The 25,299-nt window shown below is 39.0% G+C and overlaps 1 protein-coding gene across 1 annotated transcript; it reads right to left on the bottom strand.

Annotated features, from left to right (window-relative positions):
* Positions 1–1,928: 1,928 nt before the first annotated feature.
* LOC101860081 (DNA-directed RNA polymerase II subunit RPB9) lies at positions 1,929–20,073 on the bottom strand. The gene is made up of 5 exons (XM_005093710.3): positions 19,866–20,073; positions 10,674–10,728; positions 9,309–9,382; positions 7,548–7,674; positions 1,929–2,519 (listed from the first exon to the last, which is right to left on the bottom strand). The coding sequence occupies exons 1-5, from the start codon at positions 19,928–19,930 to the stop codon at positions 2,457–2,459; spliced, it is 384 nt and encodes a 127-aa protein (XP_005093767.1). The 5' UTR covers positions 19,931–20,073; the 3' UTR covers positions 1,929–2,456.
* Positions 20,074–25,299: the final 5,226 nt, after the last annotated feature.

The following is a 25,299-nucleotide window of genomic DNA, read 5'->3' as shown; positions in this document are numbered from 1 at the left end:
TAGTAAATTTTACAGCACTTGCAACACAAATAGGTCAAACAAGTTCCAGGAATTTGAGGTGTTGCTTGAGATCAACATACAAAAATACAGAAAGAGGAAAGAGAAGTAGGCCTACATGTACAATAGATTGTGATGGGAAAGAAAAGCAAACCATACCACAACACCTGCCAACCCACCACAGCTTTTCACTCGGCAGTGCACGTCATGATCTTACTTTCTGGTATTACTACAGAGCCCAAAATACACTTTTGTGGCTTGAGAGAGAAGAGATTATACAACTGGGTAGCTCTATTGACCAAACCCGACTCTGAAATTCTACACTTATTTACCTGGAAAAGTTTGACAGGCTAGCCTTTCATGAAGTGCCTCCTGGGACTTGCCAACTGATTTCATTGTTACAACGGTTTTTCGCTGTTGAATTATTTTTAGCCAAAACAGCACAATATCATTCACTCTAAAAAAAAAAAAAGGAGCTACTAGGCTAAGATCTACAGTGGGTGTCACATTCAACGAGGTTGCCGGGACCGGCTTGTTGTCCTCGTTGGATCCGACCTCTCGTTGAACGTGACTACTAAGGCTAAAGAAAAGAAAGGAGACAAGTTATTAAATCACACGATGTACCAATACTAGTAGTTAAAACAGTTGTTCCCCCTGATGACGAAAATCTCAAACAGCATCAGTGTGCCTGTGTTTAAGCTGTGAATTCTGACCGTCATTTCTGCATTTTAAAATATTTTTTTCCGGAACACTTGTCGTGTGGAAACATAGGCCTAGATCTACATAAAGTGAAGGCGGGGGCTTGGGTTTTCTCATCAGGGGAAGAACAGAAAATGGAAAAGAAAATGAAGGTCTCGATCTAGACCTACCCATCCAGAGTTCATCCAGTTTCACACAGCCCACATCGCGTTCTCACCCACCCCCTCTCATCCCTACCGAAGGCTAACCCTCGCCCATCCTCTTGGCTTTGGGGTCCATATTAAGAGACACACTAGATCTAGCAGCAATACAAAGTATTAGGAATCAAGGATAGGCCTTGTGCTTTGCGCGAGATGGAGAGAAAGGAGAAAAATTCTTCACTTTCGGGGCCGTTAATTGCTTTTACTTAGTTATCGCGACCTCGTTGAAAGCGACTTCGGTCTGATTGCAACCTCGTTGGAGCTGACGTACATTTATAAAGAGATAGGCCTATAGAGGAAAAAATCGGGGATTAAGGATTGCATCGTTGGAGCCGACTTCTCGTTGAATGTGACCTCATTGAATGCGACACCCACTGTATTCCTCTTCTGCCCTTTATGAAATACTATGGCTAGAGTGTCATAGCTATAGTGGAATCGTATGCTTTGTGGTGCACATTTCTCTGTGGTGTCAAGTAGCAAAAAGTGATCCTTGTGCGGTGGTGTCACTACAGCAGTGCATTTCTGCAAAAACAAGACGGTATTTTCAAGAAGACAGAAGATTGCTTTGTTGTTGTGGTGGTGGAAAAGGAGTAGAAAACGATTCAGAAGCATGTCTGAGTACCTAATTAATTTGAGAACATCTCACGGCAAATATCATTACTTAGTACCTCTGCTACAACAAGAGTCAATGAAAGATAAGAAAATTATATTACAATAAAGCGAAACAATTTTGATAAGTTGTTGGAGCAGTATTGTTACAATTATTCTTGTCAATTTAGTCAAAAACTGGCTGTTGTGTTTGAATCACAACAATCAACTCCTCATTGTTCAACAAAGCAGTCATGACCTCCAATAACAATAACAGTTGAGAGAGGTGGATAATCTACAATGTTGAGCAAGAATTTACTCGTGAATGACGATGATCTCTTCCTAGTAATTAACTTGTGTTGTTTTTTATTCTAAATATGGCTAAAACACACTAAGACAACATACCACTATGAACCTTAATGAAAGACATTTTCACAATGGAAATTCTGTTTTCAATTTCACATTTTATTCAATGGTCCTGACATGAAGAAACAACTATTGTGATGATATGAATTTACAAAGAGCCATAAAAGGGTGATGAAAATACAAAGGCAGTTCACAATCTAACAATTGACATTGTAATGAGCCTGATAACGGAAGAAAATCAAAATCCTTTTTTCAATTTCAACATAAATTATCAAATGTCATTTTGGAGATTAATAATTAAAAGTGATGGCAGATGCTTAGTTTCATGAAATTTTGTCAGTGTTCAACTTTTAGAGACAGACCACAAAACTTTAGAAATCTGAATGCCAAAGAATGAGAAACTAGTAAAAATAAGTTCAAACTTTAATGAAGGGCATGAGCAACTGGCATTCATACTTTCAAGAATAGGATGCTTCTTTTATTGACACAATATATGACAACAAGCAGATTTCCCGTTGAAATTTAAAGAAGATAAATTTCCAAAACAAGAAAAACAATTTCCTAGAATATCCTGTGCCCGGTTCATGAGTTCCAGCTGTGATCCATCTAATCAGTCCATCTATGCTGGCACTGTTGATTTGTACACACATAATAAAGACGCATTCCTTCCTGGAGAGGAAAAAAAAATACAGGTGACATGAGTAAGCAAGGTTTTATTTTCAAAATAAATGCCAAAAGAGAATACATGTGAAGTCTAGTTTAACTCTGTGAGTCCTCGCCACTGGTACACTAGTGGCACGTAAAACTTCCTGTATGCCTTGCCACCAGTGCAGTGGTGAGCGAGACCCTACCCCAAAACTGGCCTGCCTGGGACAAAAAGCACGCAGTTTACAATATAGGACGTTATTATCTTGAAGATCTTTCTGAATTAGATGCTAGTAATGACAAAGCCTACCATGAGCAGGCAATGGAATATGATTCTGACCATCATGTTAGTAATATATCACTCAGGAAGAGGGGCGTTGTAGCATTAGAAGGTCAGGGCTCAAAGGGTTAAACAATGTCAATCCTTGTCAATCCTTGTCCTCAGTGCTGGGTTCACTTCAGTCGGAACATGTCCATCTCTGCTCTCCACCCCTTTTCATGATCCATCCCAGAGTCTGCTTACAATTTCCATCATAATCTGGAAGGAGATCCGTTGGACTGGTCTGCACAGGTGGCTGTTTCTCCCTTCTCCTCTTTGGATCCCCTTCTCCTTCAATCTACCTAGGGTGTGGGAACCGCTATCTGCTCTATTCTTCCTCAAATTTTCTCCTACAGCAGTTAGGACAGTTGGTGAGTCCAGTGTCAAATTCCCTCCCACTTTTGCTTCTCTGGCCAGCTTGTCTGCTCTCTCGCTGTCGGTTACCCTTGTGTGGCTCGGGCAGAAAATCAAGCCACTCTTTCCAGGTTGCTCTCCCTGATCGTAGCCTTCCAGTCCGCATACAGCATCGCTTTCTGTACTTTCTGTAGTGTGCTCATTGAGTCAGTAATGATTACTGCTCCCTGATGGCTTGTGTTCTTGATCCTGTGTAGAGCTTCACTTATGGCCTCTATACACATACTGGATGTTGTCAGTGCAGTTGTTCCACTTTGCTCTTTCACAACTATCCTATCAACTCTGACACTGAAGGCCAAACCCGATTTGACTCCTCTGTTGACTGATCCATCCGTGAAGATCACAGAATCTCCATGTTTGCAATGCTCTTCTATCAGGGTCTCAGTTTTAGCGTTTGTAGCTCCAAGAGGCCAGTTGCAACATTCTCTACCCAATGTTGCCTTCACTGTTAAACAATGGTGTATATCAAGGAAGACTAATGAACATGACTGAGCAAGCTGTTGTATTACAAGAATTTGAGCATAAAATTTTCAATGTCACTGAAGTACAGTTGAATCAACCCTAATGGCCACCCGACCAACACAATCACCTGTACAAATGAGCACTTTTCGCATTTTTCAAAATATTTTGTCACGACACTGTAGTATCAGGCGTTCGTCAACTTTTGGGCATATGGAGCTATTGGTATCACCTCAAAGCTTCAAATTCATTTGCCTTGCTTTCTAAGAAAAAGATACCTATCTATTTTGAATAGAAGTTGAGATACTTGCAAATGAAGAAAGTAGGGGTAGAGTGCTTTCAGATGGAAAAATATCGAGAAAATAGCCGCTAAAGTTTAGTAACTCCTATAGCTTGAGAGTCCATGAAAACTGAAAATGTATATACAGTCGAACCTGTGTAAGTGTAAGACGGAATTGCAAGGGAGCCAGAATAAAATTCCGTCTCAGACAGGGGAATTAAATGTGGAAAGGAAGGGGGCAGGGTACAAAGGCCCAACAGGTGGGATCAAGGGTCGCTTGTCTGGTCGGTAAGCAATCACAAGTGGTCAAAACTTCACACCTCTCAGCTGCTATCCTCTCAGATAATGACATGCGGTCAGTCTTACAATTACCACCAGTGCTTGCATTTCATAGGAAAACTGTTTGACCTACTAAAAAAAGAAACGTTTGAACATCTCCTTTGCTTCCACTCTTAGCCCCACCCATTGGTGTAATAGTAATAAGCACAGTCAACCAATGCCACCCTTCACAAGCATGTAACGACGATTCGAGGAACTCTTTTCTCAGCTGGCTGTATGATCAGAGCGGCGGGCATTGGTCAAACTAATTTCCCATCTCTGGCCTCTGGCTACCAATGAAAGTTTCCGAGCTGGAGCGCCACTCAAGCACTTTCAATAGCACTTGTGAGATTTCACACCCAGACCATCCAGACCATCTTCATCGCTCACATGAATGGGGTAACATCAACGCCTGCTTTATTAGAGTAGGCGTTGGGAAACATCTACCCTCAAATGCTCCCCTTCCTCGCTCAGTAGCATAGCGTGAAGTTTAGAGCAGGTGGACAGAACCAAACTTTCGAGGTTTGTTTCAAATCAGGGCTGAACGGACAACATTTTCCGTCTTAAGGTACTAACAAAAAGAACACTTGCTCGCGATAAAGTGAGCACTTGTGAAGAAAGCGCTTGCTTGTTGTTGAGGTGTACTTAGAGAAAGATAGCAAATCACGCTTGCAACTGGTCGGAACATGGGCATTTGGCGCCTTGGCGGATTCGAGTGAAGACGAACTACTGTTGCTAGACAGTGTTTTGCCAAAAATTATCCTAGGAAAACACCAAAGAATGGGGGTTCATGAGATAAATAAAAGGAAGCGATTGGAAGGTGAATATCATCACTTAATTGTTTCCTTTACTTAAAAGGAGTCCTTCACGTTTTCAGTCCTACCTGAGAATGAGCCAAGAGACATTCGAGTATATCTTATAAGAAATTGAACCAAAGATAACCAAGAACTGGTGCAACTGGCAGTTCTTCGCTAATATCTTTCCAAGCACGTTTCACAATGTTGCAGTTTGCGTGGTCTTTCCTTCTTTTGTCCCAAATTGCATGTTTTTTAAACACGTTTGATATCAAAGACTCAACATTTATTTCGGTCCGATTGTCACTGAGACTGAGAGAAAATGCCCACATGGCACTACCCAAGTCGGGACCAGACAACAAAGGGGGACTGCACCAAGTACACGTTTGCTCGCGAGAAAGAATTAACTTATAATTCTTTACGTTTTCTAAGCATCGCTTGATATCTCAGGCGCGATAAAGCGAGCGTGCTTTTTGTGCCCAACAAGTAAATTTTGAACAACATTTCAAGCGCTTGTCACAACGCGCTCGCTTTTATTGCGAGTAAGCGTTCTCTTAGTGTTCCCCCTTAGACAGGTAAAACCCTTGGAAATGAGTGGATTTTTCTTTCCGCTTCCGCGTTGGACAGGTTTCCGCTTTATACAGGTAATTAAAGAGGAATATATCAAGGGGGGAGCAGGGAGATTCCGTTAAGACAGGTTTCCGTTTTACACGTTTCCATTAAGACAGGTTTCCGTTTTACACGTTTCCATTAAGGCAGGTTTCCGTTTTACACGTTTCCATTAAGGCAGGTCTGACTGTATTTTGTGCCATTAATGAACATTTTTCACTAAAATTCACATTGAAATGTGTTTTTATATATGTGAGGCAGCGTGGTGGAATCAGGCTCTCGTCAAAATAATCAAAGTGAAGAAACTTACATTTTTCCGCAGGTTTGTGAATTTTTATCAAATTAATTTTTTTTTTTTGCTCAACACCTTTCATGCCCATTAAAGAACTCATTTCTGTGAGGATTTTTCTTAAAAACGTTGATTAAAGGAACAAAAAAATGTAAATTTTCAGTTACCACAGACTCTAAGGAAATAACTAATCTTTGGCTGGCATTTTCTCACTAATTTTACCTCTGAAAACAGGTACGTGACCCCCACCTCCTTCATTCGCAAATATCTTGACTTGTATTCAAGATAAATTGATATTTTTTCATTCAAATAAAGACAAGTGAACAAGCTTTAAGATGATACCAATAACTCTAAATGCCCAAAAATTGACAAGAGCCTGATTCCACCACGATGCCTCACATATTGACATAGAAGGTGTTGAGCCAAAAAACAAAAATTTAATAAAAATGGTCAAACTGGAGGAAAAATGCCTGTTTCTTCGATTTTATTATTTTGACAAACACCTGGTTTCACCACGATGCCTCACACATTATAATGACACTGTCCAGGATATCCACCTGTCTAAGACAATTGCTTTTCTCCTCGACAAAAGTTGGCTGTCCTGAACAATTTCGTTAGCAAATTTACAAACACATGATGCTTTTTGCAGACCACAGAGAATAAAAAGCAGGGCTTACTCATGAGCTTCCAATCCATTGCTCAGGGAGCAAGTCAGTAAAATAAAAATCTTTATTGTACTATTACATTTCACTTGACATTTCCACTCACACCAGAACCAACATTCCTTCAGCACTTTGGCAGACATGACAGTCAAAATTATAATACCAATACCAGTACTAAAATCATTGTCCCCAAACTCCAAATTTTCACTATATGTATGACTGACCCAGAAATGTAGGTTAAAAGAACAGGAGAATACTTTGCAAGTGCAGTCATTTTGTGTTCTTAAAATTTACGCTTCTTATAATACTAATACTAACAGTAGGTTAGTTGAGGGAACTTAATCATTTTATTATTGGTGACATACAGAAAATAGAACAAATGTTTAATTCTGAGAATTTTTCCAATAGTCTGAAGTCAAAACAGGAATAGGCTTGAATTGAAAAATTTGGTGGAACCCTGCAATAATTAGTTTACAAATACATCATTTGGCCCCAAAGAGCTACTTTCTAAACTTAGTAAAAGGTCATATTATCTCAACTCTCAAACAAAGAAAAAGAAAGGCGGGAGCAATGGTTTGTAACAACTCCAAAAACCGGAAAGAAGTCACTCAGCCACATTGGGGCCTAGTACTAGTAGTCTAGTGGTGGCTGAATGTGGGTCCACAAAGAATGAAAGCAATACTGAGGCTCAAACGTTTAGCCCGGCCGCCATTGGCTTATATCACAACTCATCGACTCTAGCTCAGACACATGATGCTCCACCATAGAGACTAATAATGGTATGACATTGCAGGAAAATATTCATTATTCTTGGCATGGAAATTATAGCACCCTGGTAAAACAAATTTACTTACGACACATGTTCATTAAAAAAATTATTATTATTATTATTATTATTATCTGATTACCTCTGCTTTGGTGCTGTGAGACTGGAAGAAGACAGCCTCTCTGTGAGCACATTTGGGACATGGGTGATCTTCTGTGCGGGGAAGGGTAGGGTCAGCTATGACGTCTCCAACAATCTGTGTTAACTCACTGTTGAATATGAGACAAAACAAACACATTGTTTTCCTGAAAAATACCGTAACCAATGGGCAAAACCTGTTTTTTTCAAATTCGGTTGTAAAGGCAAAGGAGAATGATTCTGTATGAGCTTTAAGAGCTGGGGAAAAAAAAGAACTTCGAATATATCCAGATGGTCTTACGAAATAATAATGACAGCATACTTGCTACCTAAGAAAGAAATACCTTTTATAAAACAGTATGACATAAGGGGACGTTCAAATATAATCTTACACCTGTAGGGGGGGGGGGGGGGTGTGTCTTGACTTGAAGCAATGTAATATTACACTTTTTTCGGTCCCGAGGCATTGACTTTATCACAATTCAAATGTAATTTGTTTATTTGTAATTAAGGCGCTTTTGACAGTGACATGAGTCTCAATTTTTTCCTTATTAGTAAGAAAGAGTGTGTGCAATATTTTGCTTGAATGATTTACTCTGTTATTTTTTTAGTGAGTGAATGTAGAACTTCATACAGTAGAGTCCATGAATCTTCAACACAAAAATCAAGAATTCTCGGGTATCTCGAACATAATGCTTGGTCCTGTTTCAGTCCCTAAGATTTCTTAGTATTGACCTCATGGAATTCCCGAACACTCTGAACGAGCAACACTCGAATCTCCAACAAATCCCCTTCGCATTCTCAACAAAAGACCCGGCTTTACAGCCTTTCTGGCCGCAGACATGTGTTTTTTTGTTATTGTTACATCCAAACGTGGTCCTTGTCTCACCAATAGAGGCTGGAGGAAGGGGGGACTGGAAAGGGGGGTTTGGGAGTGATGCTAACCGCATCGCATGACTGGCTCGCCACTTGTGCAATCAAGTTGTGGGATGCGTGCAGTCTGGATGACAAGAGACGTAACTTTCTGTAAGTCAATGAAATGAGAGGAAAAGAAAGACGTAGGAGTCGACTGAGCACACGTGAGATTTTCTGCTTTCCACTTCCATTTTCATTTATCTTCTTGCTTTCACACCGTCAACATGTTCATCAAGGGAGATAACCACGTTAATTGTTTTAATGTTCTTTTTTTTACCTCCCTTGATTTTCTCTGTATTTCTTTGTATTTTGGGCTTTCACGGACAAGACGAATTACGGAAATCTCGAACACTATTTCTAATTCCGACGAATTCGAGTTACCGAGTTTGACTGTATGTATATATGTCAAAAGGCAAATGTTTGAAAAGTGTAAGAAGGGGCAAAAGTCCAAAAAAAGGTGTAAGATTATTTTTGTACAGCATCTAAATTGCCTAAATTGATCATGTTTTTAACAGAAATAAAAAAAAGCATTAGACATTATGATCCTATTCAAAACAAAGGCTCTGAACACATTGTAAATTTAAGATACCTGTGCCATAATTACAAGACTGTCTCCTACAGAAAAAATAGACACTGTGTTCACATATAAGCCATATACGCTGTGTTCACATATAAGCCATATACGCTGTGTTCACATATAAGCCATATACACTGTGTTCACATATAAGCCATATACGCTGTGTTCACATATAAGCCATATACGCTGTGTTCACATATAAGCCATATACGCTGTGTTCACATATAAGCCATATACGCTGTGTTCACATATAAGCCTAATAAATGGACTTACTCCACTTCGTGCATAATTTTGTTGACATAGATACATCTGTTGTCTGCTTCTTGTTGGTAGTCACAGTTTCTACACTGAAAATATAAAAAACAGCTGATTTAGAATTCATAACGCTACAACTGCAGAGTATTGCTAATTAATCATAAAATTAAAACATTCATTACTTACAGAGGTATAATATTGTATTATTTTTGTACGTTACAATACCTCTCTGGTCCAGAGCACATTTTAATACAATCATAATATAGTGGAGTCTGCTTAAAGTGAACACGGTTAATTCTAAAACAATGGTGAACCGAAAAAAAAAGAAAATCCCTGATTATTTTTTTCTTTTTAAGCAACTCTCCTAAACTACAAACCTTGCTAAACTAAGGAAAATCCGACAGTCCAGCAGATTTCTCTTTGGTTCGTGTGTGTCACAAGTTCAAGCTTAGTGCATTATGAGGATCTAAAACCAAATTTTCACAGAAACCACTACTAAGTATTGCTGACCAAAATCTTTTTCAACATCTATCGTCCTTATATCCCCTTCTTCTTTTTTATGCTTGTTACTCTCTTGTAACTTGTAACACCTCTAATCTTCTGGCGCTCATATGACCTTATCAGTTGTGAGTGCCGTAAAACCTCTACTAAAACTAAAAACTAAAAATCTTTTTCATTCACCTTCCCAATCTTAAAGTTCCAAATGCACAATACCATGGTGAGCTATTTTCTGTTGAAAAACTAAAAAAGAAGCCTCAAAAACATTGAGGTGGTATTGTTTAAGGCAATCTCTCTCTAACCACAGACAAGATTAAACAGAAAATAATACAGAAGGTCTGCAGATTTAGGATTTTAAGTGAACTTTACAATACATGAAAATCTATTCGATCAAATAAACTTACAATTTGTGAGGCAGCGTGGTAGAATCAGGCTCTCGTCAAAATAATCAAAGTGAAGAAACTTGCATTTTTCCGCTGGTTTGTTAATTTTTATCAAATTTTTGTTTTTCGGCTAAACTCTTTTCATACCCATTAAAGAACTCGTTTATGTGTGGATTTTTCTGAAAAACGTTGATTAAAGATACTAAAAATGTAAATTTTTAGTTACCACTGACTCTTTAGCTAAGGAAATAACAAATCTTTGGCGGCCATTTTCTCACCAATTTTATCTCTGATAAAAGGTGAACCCCACCTCCTTCTTTCGCAAATATCTCGATTTGTATTCAAGATAAATGGATTTTTTTTCATCCATATAAAGGCAAGTAAACAATCTTTAAGATGATACCAATAACTCTACATGTCCGAAAATTGACGAGAGCCTGATTCCCCCACGCTGCCTGACATTTACTTTTATAATTGTCTTATTTGACAAAAGTTAACTTACAGCATATAGAAGTATTCTGTTTTCCTTGTCTTCTTTGGGGTACAGCATGTTATTGCTGAAAATGAAAATAATTTTGAAAATTAAACATTAGAAATATAGTCCACAAAAATAAGTTTTAAAGGTATTATTTTACTTTCGCTCATATCTCATGCTACGGTATTGTATAGCACTTTAAAAAAAATTCATTTGTACCCCCTTTTTCCCCATTATTTGATGTTTTGCAATTAGGCTTGAAAATTTCCAGAAATAATTAATTTGCGATGGTTTTAGTAGCCATATATGCTTGATATGCAGCTCAGCTATACACCCTAAAAGCAGTACATCTGTGTGTGGGAGTTTAAGTTAAAATTTACCTGGATTTTGAACAAAAGTAAAAGACATTGAATGCCATTATGATACACTGTGGTAAAAAAATTCAAGTGAGTTAGAGTTAAATGCTTTACTATGAGCATTGTATCCAAAATGGTATAGCTACTCAAAGAGTGGCTCGATTCAAAATATGCAATCCCCTATGACGACAACCACTTCGTGCATCAGGCACATTTAAAAATACAAATAGATGAAAATTGTGAAGTTTGACGAAGTATAAATTGTATGCCTGAAATACAACAAATTTAAACCTCTATACTCAGACCTATGAACATTTTTAAAATCTAAAGGAAAATTTGTCTTCAAAAGTGTTGTTGTTTGAAGTCTTAGACTTAGAAGACAGCATATCTTCAGAGGCAATTGGATCATCTCCATCCAGTGCCTTGCCGACTGGCGTGGGCGATCATGGACCTCCACTTCACTCAGTCTTGCGTTGCAGCAATGGTGTCGGTTGTTCTTGCTGCTCCTTGCCATGTTGTCATCTTGTCCAGCATCTTTTCCCTCTGTCTGCCTCTGCCTCTCTTTCCATCAAACCTGCCTGTTGTTACAATATTCTCCAATGCTTTTTTCCGCATTCTGTGTCCAAAGAAATTTGCTTGTCGTTTTCTTATATTCGTCATAAGCTGTCTTCTGCAATTTGCTTCAACCAAGACTTCTTCATTTGTTTTTCTAGCTGTCCATGGGATACGTAGCATGCGTTTTATGAACCACAACTCTGTCGCCACAATTGTTCTTTCCAGCTGTTTATTGATAGTCCATGCTTTGCACCCGTCTAATAGGATTGGCTCCATGTAATTTTTCAGTACTCTTTTCTCGTTTCCAGTGACAGATAGATGTTTGTGAGTATCTGTTTCATTATATGGAAGGTTGCTTTTGCTTGGCAAATGCGGCTTTTAATTTCGGAGTGACATCTCCCATCTGATGATATAATGGTCCCTAAATATTTATAATGTTGTACTTGCTTGAGGGTGGTATCATTGATTTTGACATTGCATGTTGGGGTTGAAGTCTTTCTGCTTATCACCATTGTTTCGGTTTTCTTGACATTTAGGCTTAAGCCCATGTTGTCACTTTCTTGTACGATGAAATTTAATAGATCCTGTAGGTGTCCTTCCATCTTCTGCTATTAGGACTGTGTCGTCTGCATAAATCTTAGATTGTTTATATTATGTCCCCCTATCAAGATACCTGGCATTTCATCTATGTGTTTCGTGATATTTTTACTATACAGGGAGAACAAGTCTGGAGAAAGAACACATCCCTGACTCTTCTTTTAATCTGTATGTATTCGCTGATGTCGTTTTCTATTCTCATAGCAGCAGTTTGATCCCAGTACATGTTCTTGATAATCCTTAAGTCCTTCCCATAAATATTGAGGACTTCCAGCATGTCGATGATCTTGTCGTGCCTAATTTTGTCGAATGCCTTGGTGTAGTCATAAAACATAAATGAAAATTTTTCTGAACTTTTAGGGCACATTCTATTGTTGTTCTGATGACATATATGGCATTTACAGTGCCTTTGCCTTCAATAAATCCACACTGTTCTTGGGCTATTTCTGGGAGAATTTTATTTCGTATTCTCATCATAATTATTCTGAGTAGTATTTTTGTTATTGGCTCATGAGGCTGATGGTATGAGTTTCATATATTCGTTTGCATTTGGTTTCTTTGGTAGAACTATGAAGATTGATTTTGACAAGTCTGATGGAATTATTATGTCCAGAGTCATTCATGCCATTGGATAGAGAACAGTAAAAATACCCGGCTGGGTTTGAGGTGGCCAGTACCCTGTAAGGGAAATATATACAATTATACTCAGGCCACTTGGGCTGTCAGAGTAAAACACACACAAAAAAAAACCAACAACTCAAAACCCCCAGTTTGTTAAAAACATAATGTGAAATAATACACAATTGGGCCTGTTGTAATACAGTTCATATAAAAACATCAAATACCTCAGAAACTAATACATTGTGATGGAAATAAAGTCGAGATTAAAATGCTACAAAATGTTTGAATTTGTTGAGTCTTGAAACAGGAAGGAGTGACTGTGAAAGTAAAAGTTCAAGTCACAGGTTAGATTGAACTGTTTTATGAAATTCCTTTCACTTTCAACAAATCATTCAAAAGAATCTTTTCATTCTTAGGGGTTATGATCCAGGACTGGTACTATAGATTCTAGTAGTATGACTTACAAACTTTCACTTTCTAACCAGTATAGCAGGAAGGCTGCATACTGAATGATGAATTGAATGTGTTCCACGCAAATTACCGTTCGACGCAATCTTCGTTTTAACGATCGTGCAGCCATCTTAAGATTGCGCTGCAGGTTTAGAAGATGAATGGTATAATTGCGTGGCAATATGAAGATTGCGTTAATATTTTACATAAATTTAAAAAAAAATAATTTACTTCCATCTTTATTCTTTTACTCACATCAAGGAACATTCAAATGTCAAAGGCCCTATTTTCAAAAGTGTAAAAAATATGAAAATTAAAATTAACATATGAAACTGAAGAGCTCACAAGAATTATGTCAGGTATCAAACTCGAAGTTCACTAAGTAGATCTAGATCAATTGTTATATGCAGGTTTTGGCCCCAAGAGTAGGCGGGTCTCAGGGGGTCTTACCCCCCTGACCTAATAAAAATACGGTGGGGGGTTTCAGGGGGGCATGCCACCCTGATTATACCATAATTTGATGTTTTGCAGTTTTTAGGTTTGACATCTTAGCTCGCCGCCCATCAATCGTATAGATCCAGATGTAGATCTAGGCTCAAATAAGGGGGGTGGGAACTACCGAAAAAGCACCCCTTTGTCTACATTATAATAAAACGAAGTGACTATTCCCAGTGACACTGAGGATAGGTACAGAAACTATTCCCGGTGACAACGGAACTCTTTTGCATTAAAAAAATAGCCTTTCAATTTCCACTTCAAACTTCGAAACAAAATAGCGATGTAGGTGGATGGAAGTGGACGCGAAGTTCTCTCCTTCAAGGAGTTTGAAGAGAAATTTGCATTTTTTCAAAAGATCAAGATTCTAGGCCTAGATTCTATTCTAACATGTACTGTAGACTCTCTTCTCACTTCAGTTCAGTACTTTTGTTCTCTTCTCTTACTTGGGCCTAGACTTGACCGTAGCCTAGATCTATCTAGAGTCAGTCTAGAGTCTAGATCTAGAAGAAAGGTTTTCCACCTGTCCTGTACCATGGTCTCCAAAATCCGTATTAGGCTAGATCTAGATCTACATGTAGAAATCTACATAGAAATCTATTATCTAGATCTAGATTAGATCTAAATTACGACTGAATAACAAGCAAGCACAGAATGATCATTCCTTTCTTTAAAAAAAAATTCGCAGTGGCTATTTTTACTGCGAGCCGTAAAGATAGCCTCCCAGTGAGTACCAGGCTATTTTTACGGCGATCCTCGAAAAGCGACCCTACTCCGCCTCTCATGAACGCGACATGCCTCAATGTATTAGATCTAGGCCTATAGGGGCCGTTCAAAATATAAACTTACACCTCAGAGGGGAAAGGGTGTCTTTGGCTTCTGTAAGAAAAGTGTAAGATTGGGTGGGGAGGTTAACCAAATATGACACTTCTGTGAGATGAACGTTTTGCTTATGACTGGGAAGAAAAGGTAAAAGAAAAAGTGAATAAATGCCAGTAACAAGACCCAGATTTGCATGATCACTGCAGATCCCCGTTGGTTGGTTTTTTTGTTTTTTTTATATCTAATTTCTTAATGTTTCTTTGTAACTTTGCAACTGTTTTGTTGATCTTTTAATGTCTTGATGTCTTTTATTTGTAAGGCACGTACCTATTGCATTGACAAGAGTCTCAATGTCTTCCACATATGCGTTCTTTCTAGTTCATATGGTTTGATTAAATTGTATTAACTGAAAAGATATTATTTTTACAAGCTGGTAAAAAAAAGCCACATATAGATCTAGTACAGGTATCTTTAAAATAATAATGGAAGTTGAAGATCGGAAAAAGTACTAATATTAAATTGGTGTTGGTGGGGGTTGGAGGCAAATGTGAGAAAAGTGGTATTTGGGTTTTGTGTTTAAAAAAAGTCCCCAAAAGTGTGTATACAATTATATTTGAACAGCCCCATAGGTTTTCCATTTCCTCCTCTTCACCATCATTCTATTCTCTTCTTCATCTTCCTTCTCCCTTCCTCAACCACCACCTCTTCCTTCTTCTCCCCAACATCATCATTCACCCTCTCTTTATCATCACCACCACCATCACCTCCTCGTCATTATCATTACCATCATCACTGCCACTGCCAGCATCATCTTCTCATTCACCGACATCACTACATATCACACCCACAAGAAGAGCGGCCATTTTGGAGTTAACACTCTTCGCCTTTAAAATGTTCCTCCTTCCTTTGCACTGAGCAGATTTTTGATAGAGGTGTAAAATTTTTTATTTTTTTTGCTCACAATGATTAATTTATTAATTATTGTGATGCAATTTTAGGGTACAGGAACATATTAAATATATTTTTACATTCAAATATCAAAATTTTGCTCAGTACGATTGACCATAGCATCTGTATCTACCATTCCACCAATTTTCATGCAATTTCGTTAGAGAGTAAGAAACCTTTTCTGTTTTTAAAAATTATTGTTTGTTTTGCATGTTGGTGCACACACACACACACACAAAGGAGCAAATATTTAGGTCTATATCTATTTCAATTTTCAAGATGAGCTAGTCTGGCTAGTCTAGAGATTTTTAGATGAGTGTAAAAACGTGAAAAAGAAAGGTTTCACAACCGAATGAAATCAAAATTAGAACAGTCCATAAACAACCACAAAAATTAACAAATAAGGGCGTGAGTCCACCTGTCCGGAAAAGATTGGCTGTTTTAACACTAAACGTGCGTAATTTTTTAAAACAAAGTACAGGATATTACAAGTAAATTATGGAATCGCACACATTTAAGGGGCCTGCCAGTGTCAGTACATGTGATCGGTTTTGGTGGAACGTACGCTCTAACATAACACATTTAAATCTATATATTATAGTTATACATGTATATATATATATTTAGAATCTAATGAAGGTAGGAACATCAAATTAAATGACGTTACACTATATAACACCCCCCCCCCCCCACCTTTTTCCCCATAAAAAAAAATTGATAGAAAAACAACACATCAGAACAATAACAAGAAAGAAAAAAATACACTCTAACAAAATAAAACACCACGAAGAGGGAAAAATAAAAGTAACTGTAACGTATTCAACAAATCAACGTGGTGACAACAAGTGAGAAAGAGACGAAGTGAAGCTAGGTGAACTTTCTTTCAAAAGTAACGAAGTTCGGTTTCTTTCTTTCTTTCTTTTTTTTTTTTTATTGGACTTTTATTCTCCGATTTGAGGACCAAAAAATGCCAAAAAATCGAGCCACGATTGATTGGTCGCGGCCGCGACAAACGCAGACATCTATGCTAGTTCTATGTGTCGCTGTCAATAACCCTCCGTAGATCTAGACTAGACAGCACACGAGTGAACACAACACATTAAGTTTAAGAGCAGCACCCTTCATAGGCAACACGTCATATCTGTAGCGAAAAACTGTTTGGAACTGTAACATTTCTTTATAAATATTTACTGCGGACATTTTTTGGACCGATTGAACCATACTGTATACGAACAATCTTTGGTAGGCCTATACTATAATTATAGATCTAGATCTAGATCTATATAATATCGGAAATTTGCGGAAAGGATGTGATTTCAAACAAAAAATAGTGCCCAGCTTTATTTTCCCGAACGTTCCACAGCGGATAAAATACCGTCCAGACCGCTCACTTAGTTTTCCTTCCCCAGTTCCTCCCCGACCATCCTCACCACCCTGCCCGCCCCGCCCGACAGCCCAGCGCGTAGTCATAAATCACTTGTCAGAGGGGTTTATTGGGGTGACCGCAGCGTCACTCCTCCTGTGCCGGAGCAGTAGTAAATATGGCGTTTTAGTGCGAATTGAAAGTCTCCTAACTCTGAAACTATAAATGCTACAAGGCCGATTGAGATTTCATTGTAACGTGCTATGTTTGACCTGTAGGCCGGTATAACTTGTTTTCTTGTAAGTCCGATTATATCAGTTTTACAAGGGATTTAAGTAAGTCTGTGATTTTCAAACTGGCATCTTCAATGTTTAGAACTTTTTCAGTTTGGATTTAGATATATCAATCCGGCCCCCAACGATTTAAACAGAAATTCATGTATCAACTGTGGGGACATTTTTCATTTACATGTGCAAGTTTCAAATGCACGAAGTTATTCTATGATTTTCTGTGATTTTTTAAAAATACCAACCCACCACTCTGAACATTCATCCTTGCTGTTTTTAGTTTTCTTGCCTCTACTACATCTGAATTTCGTTGTCAATTTTAACAATATTTTTGTCATGGAGAGCCACACTCAACATGATCATATGGTGGGCATTGTGCTCAAACATCATCGCCTTCTTGAGGAGGCTGCACATGATATAGATGTACAGCTGGCCCATCAATCTATGGAGAATTGCACGCCTGGAATAGGACAAAATGTGCATATCTACGGCAAAAAATGAAAGAGGGCTGGAAAAAAACGAGGACATTCAATTGTTACAGGGCTGTCAGATTTTGTCGGATAATCCACGAGAAGCAGAGAGATTTGAGAGGAAGGGTTCTAGTGTACATGATCAGCTGTCAGAGTTAGAGTTTGGGGAGCTTATTCCAAGGTCAAGTCCTGCCTGCTCTGAATTTGATAACATCCTCAAACAACACAACCTCACACCACAGGCCTACCACAGCCGTTCATTTATAGGAAGCCACTGCCAAAAATACATCACAGCCCATGTGTACAGACAGCTAGCATCATTTTTAGCAAAAGGAACAGTTGCATGTACACGAAATCAAAGCATAATAGACACCGCATTAATTGTTCTGAGAGAGAAATTTGTTCACGTAAAAGACACCTTCAAAGATATCCACACAGTAATTGCACATGGAAAGCCAATCACTTTAGAGAGAATACCACATATTCAGTCATGCATCACACGATATATGTCTTTATACAGAAACATATTTGGCAAATAAAAGGTCTTGAGTCGATAGTGCCGTAAAACACGTGCTACTCAATCAAAATCGATCAAAAGAAAAGGTCATCCCCAAACAACACACCCTTGAGAAACACTGCGTTCCTTGGATACAAAAATGTGGGTTTGGAATGGCCTTCCATTGTGAGCAAGGGGGTGATCTCATTCATGCAACCGTGGCCTAACAGACAAAGAAAAACACGTCAAAACAATCATGCAGTCACAACACGTCCAAACCCACCCTGAGCTACTCTGCCGTGTGCACCACCCATCAAAAGACGAAAGCTTACAGCGGAAAAATGAGATAATTCCTCCAGTCCAGCAATATTGTGTTCTTTTTGTATTTTGTGTTTAGGTTGTGTTTTCATAAGTGTATCGGCAAGAAAAGATCTGTCCTGTAGTTACATGTATCGTGGATATCGCTATGAAAAAACAAGGTCGCAAAGCAAGAGTATTGCAAAAATCAACTTCAAACCTGAATAATTACGGATCCAGAAACTTCGTGCATATGCCCCTTTGTCAGTACAAATTTCATTATGTTCTCAGTCCTGTGTGCAAATTTGATTGAATTCGTTGGGGGCAATCATATTTAAATCGATGTTTATATTTGATTACCCATGACACATTTATCAAATTAAGTCCCCTGTTTGAGAACTTCACAGCTTTTAAGTGTAATGTACCATGTTCTTCCGATTTCTTCATTTTCTTCCTTAATATGTTGAATATTTACGTGGTCTTTATTAAAATATTCATCTTACATTAGCTTTGGCTCACTGTGCTGGTAAACTTTGCAAAAAATACAAGAGCGCTGCCGGTGTTCGGCTGATTAGGGAAATCCCCGGCGGCGCAGGTAAATGACCCTGTGACCTAGGGAAGCGCGGGCTTGCTTGCCTCGCGCCAGCCAAAACTAAATGGGCGCTCTATAACCGCTGTGGTTCGGAGAAATAGTGCCTAGCTTTAGTTTCCCGAACGTTCGGAGAAATAGTGCCCAGCTTTATTTTCCCGAACGTTCGGAGAAATAGTGCCGGCCATAATGCTATAAAATAAAGGGAAGGACTTCCGGGCGCTTTTTCGGTAGTTCCCACCCCCCTTATTTGATAGAGCCTGACCTAGATTCTACATCTAGATCTATATACGTTTGATTCGCGGCAAGCTAAGATGTCAAACCTAACAACTGCAAAACATTAAATTGTGGTAAAATTCAGGGGGGCATACCATACCCCCCTGAAACCCCCCACCTTGTTTTTATTAGGTCAGGGGGGCAAGCCCCCCTGAAACCCCCCTACTCTTGGGGCCAAAACCGGCGAATAACAAATGCGGGGTGGGAACTACCGAAAAAGCGCCGACTTCCGTAACAAGCGACCACCCCATGAAACACAATAAAGAAGAGGCCTAGACCTAACCCTAACCCTACCGGTCCTACCCCTACCCTTACCACTACCCCTACCCCAAGCCCAAGCCCTCAATTCTGCTCTGTCTCAATCTCATAGTGGTCACTCGTTACGGAAGTCCTCCCAAATAAAGACTGACATGATGGGGATGGTGACTAGATATCTAGACTAGTCTAGATCTAGATCTATTCTATATCTAGATTTTACTAAAATTTTAGATAGATCTAGACTAGATTCTAGATATATCTACATAGATCTAGATTATCTAGATCTAGATCTAGAATCTATATTCTAGATCTATTACTATTATATCTAGAACTCCTTACCACTCTTTACAAAATCGAATACCAACAAATCCTGGGCCTTCATTGTGTGTTTCAAATATTTCCATGTTGGCTGGTATGTGGCTTTAGTCCTCCCGATAAAAGTAACACACACACACACAAAAAAAGCCAAATTCTGTTACACCCAGATCAGTCAGTTTGCTGTTTTACCAGGGCGCAGCCATTGTATAGAACCGGAAGTAGAAGTGGGATGCACAACAAGCAAAATTTCTTACTGCTGCAGCTAGCACAACCTGACTCCCGTCCCGCTGTTTAGTGTGTGTAGGGCCTATCCAAAAAAAAGAAAAAGAAAAGAGAAACAAAAACTTACGAATTGACATGTTCGAGTTGTTAGGTACACACTCCCGACACGCGAAGCTGAAAGTCTACAGACAACCATCACGCCCGTGATCACGACATCAACATAACAACTTTTATTTTTCATTCTCAATACAATTTCCCTGATGAAAGACCGAAATACTCAATGAAAATTCGTTCCACTTGGAATCGAACCTGCCGGGTCTCCATGTATGCGTGCACTTGGCCTACACCACAGACGCGGGTCAAATCTTTAATGTCTATGTCTTTAGACCTTCAGACTTATAATATGCCGTTAAATTGTTGCTTCGAAGCTACATAGATTTACTGCTATGGGCAGGGAATAAGCAGTGCTTGGATTTGAGATTAATTTTAGGCTTCGTTAATTTTATGGTAACTTAATATGAGGCATAAAAGATGCCTACCTGCCATTCACGATAATTGTGCCAAGAAAATAAGACAGACTTGATTAGTTTTGAAGACAAGTGACAGCTAAGAAAGCTATCTGAGATTCAACATCGAATTCAATATATACATACATATGAACGACAATTACAATATTATATATAGCCTAGGAATTGATTGCAGTTCAAAAGTAGATTGTAATTTGGCTTATGTTAACAGACATAGATCCACAATAATGTGAAAGGAACTTCCCTACAGGAGAATCAAAATCCTCGCCTTCTGCTTGATGAAGAGCCCAGACGTGTGGTTTGTTTCTTAATTCCCATCAAACATCTACATTCTACAGTGTTTTCTATTGCCATTATCTCTATTCCTTCTTTATTGTGCTTGTCACTCTCTCGTACCACGTCTAATCTTCGGCTCTATTACCTAATTGTGTTGCTTACTAAAATAAACAAATCACTTTTTTCGCGGGGTAGGCCTATTTAACTTCAAAAGCAGCAACAACAGCTGAATAACAACAGCAGCAATAACAACAAAATACATTTATTGCACACGGCAACAAAACAAAAAAACACGGAGTATTTTCCTCACTGCGCTACATTACTTCAACATGTCCCTGAAACCTCCGGCGGACACCCACAAAGACTCGGAGCTGTCCAACATTAACGTTAAATGCTGTGTGGCCAACCCTTCTATATGGCTTTGAAGGCTGGTTAGTCACCAAATAGAGTACAAATAAAATAGAAGCAACGGAAAAGTGGTTTCTTAGGAGTGAGACTACTGGGAATTTCTTTGAAAGAAAAGAAATCAAATTGAGGTTGCACATACTTGAAGAAGCCCACGCGGACCGCGCGAGATCGCTGATAAAAACAATAAAGAAAAGACCCAAAAAATGCAGTTTCTGGGACACTTGAATAGACATAGGCAAAGGCTTTGAATCTCGCTCTCTGGCAAAACTGAGGACAAACGAGAGGGGTAGACCCAGAGCAACCAGGTCGACTGTTAACTTGCATGTTCTGCTTGTGCTGTCGCCACTGTTAGTTTAGGTTGTTATTTCGCGTACTGTAACTACAGAGAGCAACCCTGAGAGCATCACACGTATGCAAGAAAAAGAATTCACAGAAAATTATGATCTATCTAGAATCAGGCACTTGACGATGATGATAGTGACCGTGTGTGTGCATATGTGTGTGTGTGTGCGCGCGCGCGTGTGTGTGTGTGTGTGTGTGTGTGTGTGTGTGTGTGTGTGTTGTGTGTGTTATGTGCGTGTGTGCGCGCGGGGGGAGGGGGGTACATGTAGTCTGTAGAACCAGAGAGTTGTAAACCTTCTCTGGTAGAACACTGTACGGGAAATATAACAACCCGAACAAACAGAAATAACAGGCGACAGCACAAGCAGAACTTGCATGTTATCAGTCCAAAAGGTTGTAATCAGATTTTTAACTTTATAAAGCTTACGGTAACTGACCTACATCTTAGAGAACTATGGCGTTTATTTACTCATCGGCTATTTCGTCATAATATTATTGACTGGTAAAACGGCAAAGAGAACATTAGGGTTTTCTTAATTTAGCGAACTCTTTTTACAACGAATGAACTCATGAATGAATCATCCATTGTTTCGTTATTTATAGAACTCTCTAAGTTTGGGGTCTTTTTCGGCCTCTCTCGATATTCACTGAGGCAAAGCAAGTCACTGAAGTGAACTCAATCCAGTCCGAACAGCCCGTGGCGAAGTAACTAATGTAACTGTTATTAACGACCAGACCGTTGGCACCTGATGTCTCTCTTGTTTTCTTGCATGGATACTGCTTAATTTTCTGCCAGCATCATGAAACGTGTCGGATATTGGATGAGCGAAAAGAAAAGGAAAAAGTTGAATTTCGAGGAGCATCGTGAACTTTTCAGGTCGGTGTCGGTGTTGTTTTTGTTGTTTTTTGACAGTTCTGGAGTCCTAGTTCTGGCCTATGTCAACAATCAATGCTAATCATGGATGTATTGAAGCACAGAACGATCTTTCAAATATTTCATTGATTGACTCAAGGGCTTTTGACAAAACGGGGCACCACGGACTATAAAAAACAGCTAGATTTTAGATCTAAAATCTAGATTAGATCTATAATTTATAATCTAGATTTTCTAGATCTATTCTAGACTCTAGATCTAAATCTAGATCTAGAGACTAGATCTAGATCTAGATCTAGATCTAGAATCTAGATCTAGATCTAGATCTAATCTAGAATCTAGAATCTAGAATCAAAAGGAATATTATTAAAAAGCTATGTCATGTGCTGTGCAGTCAACCCTTCTTAGATCTAATCTAGATCAATCTAGAATCTAATCTAGAATCTAAATCTAGATCTCTACTACTCTAGATCTAGATATCTATCTAGATTTAGATCTCTAGATATTTAGACTAGATTTCAGTACTACTTATCTGGGTCCCGCTAGGGGATATTTAGTTTAGACCCCACCGACGATTACTTCTGGTTCTAAATGATTACTTTTTGATGAGTTTGCCGATATGGAGAGATAGCCTATCAAACCTAGGCTAATTGCAAAACATAAAATTATGTTCAAATTCAGGGGGGCATGCCCCCCTGAAACCCCCCACCCTATTTTTGTAGGTCAGGGTCAGGGGGGGCAAGCCTCCCTGAAACCCCCCTACTCTTGGGGCCAAAACCCGCGAATTACAATGGCGGAATGGGAACTACCGAAAAAGCGCAAAAAAACTATCATTTTTGGTATAGTATAGATCTAGATCTAGTTAATGTGTATTGTAAACTTTCAGATCTATTTTCAATTCCAGAAGATAAATAATAGAATGTGCCCATTATAGGCATGTATGCATCCTCTGTCTGAACAGACGTAACTAAGGTTTGGGAGGAATTCTGTTACTGTTAGTTCAACGACCACTACAAAATTCTTGATAAAGGGTTAGGGTACAAAAGGTTAGGGTTAGGTCCCTTCTTTTGGGTTTGTTTAATGGTTACTCATTACGGAAGTCCTTCCTCCTATGGTTTTATGGATTCTAAATTTATCGTACATGTACACATACAACATAGTCTTTTGTAGTTGCATCTTTCTTTTAAAACAGTCATCAGATCATGTCTTTTTATGAATACCGAGATAGCATCCGATCATTGTCATGTGATATTAGACTTCCCTCAACGAGTGTCTTATATTGGGGGGAAGGGGAGGTTGACCAGTGGAAAGAAGCTTGGGATAGGAAGACAGTTTCCTGGTTTTTACTTTAATAAGACAGACTGACTTTAGATTCTTAAAATTTAAAGCCATTAAATAATGAGTCACTTGGAAAAGTAAAGTAACTTAGAAAAAAATATGTCTCTGCTAACCGCGAGACATTTTAAAAGTTGTTCCTTTGGGGACTGATGGAATCTGTTGGCGGGCCTATTTTGGCCCCCAAGGAGAGATTAAATACCATTGATTAAATGCTTTCCTCTTTGAGACATAGTAATTCAACCCCTCCACATTTCCCCATCTGTTCTCTATACCCTTACACTTCATGGGCTTTGACTATCAGGATCATTGTCATAGCACTGTACTCTCCTTCCCTTGAGAGACGCATTGGTTCTACACTCTCTTCTGCCCAAATCAGACTGGTTTCGAAGTAAAAGTGTTTACTTTTAAAATATTGTTTATAAAAATATAAATAAACATTCATGAATAGAATTCCGCTTTAATTGATCCTCTTGGGGAAATTTTGTTCTTCAATGGCAAACAAGCAACATGTTATATCACTACACACTGTGCTATAATCTATTGGCACTGCTCAATACACAGTATCACATTAACATGCCATACCACTTGTGGCCAGTGTGCAATGCTCTGTTTTGAGCTAGGATTGTCAGGTCATGCTAAGGACCCAGCTGAACACCCAGCCACCACCCACCTAAACTCTGTGGGTCACTGAAGTATAATTTGAAATGCCTTAGCTCACTTCACTCTGCCACTGAAGTCCTCTTTGTGAGTGCTGGCAAAGTTTTTTCAATGGCCTTGTACACATCACACATTTTCTACAATAATGATGATAATAATAAATTTTACAATAATATAAATTTCATTTATATAGTGCATATTCCATGCTTTACAGCATCATGTACTATGTGCTTTACAACTATTTTTACCCCAATCGATCTAAAAGTACTCAGAAACATTCTGGGCTTCCTTGGAAGCATACACAGTGTTAGCAGCTGATTAAGCGCGCGGACACTAACAAACTAATGAGATCTTTTGCTGTCTATAGCCGGGTACCCATTCCTACCAAGGTGAAGTGAGGCAGGGGGGGGGGCTCTCGTGGCCTAGAAGTTAAGGTGTTCGCCTCTCATTCAAAGGTCCCGTATTCGAATCCGGGTAGTGACAGAAAATTATTTGTTTTCTCAAAATGTAAAATTGTCTCCTTTCACCTCCTTTCAGGCTGCTCTCTAGCAATGTTCTGTCGTCTGCTTTCGTCTCCACTTTCTGCCCCACCCCCTCACCTCCTTTCCTGCTATCTAGCAATGTTCTGTCGTCTGCTTTCGTCTCCACTTTCTGCCCCCTCCTCCTTTTCCCCGTCCTCTGGGCTCCTGACTCTTTCTGCAGCCTTTCTACTGCTACTGCCTGGCTCCTTCTTACTGCTGTCTTTCAGCCACGCCCCTGATCTTCTATAGGAAAGATCTACACCTAGCCTTCTCGGACAAGGACGAAAAAT

Source organism: Aplysia californica, unplaced genomic scaffold (genome assembly GCF_000002075.1).
Source record: "Aplysia californica isolate F4 #8 unplaced genomic scaffold, AplCal3.0 scaffold00068, whole genome shotgun sequence".
In the NCBI taxonomy this organism is placed as follows: domain Eukaryota; kingdom Metazoa; phylum Mollusca; class Gastropoda; order Aplysiida; family Aplysiidae; genus Aplysia; species Aplysia californica.
This window is presented reverse-complemented; position numbering and strand designations above follow the sequence as displayed.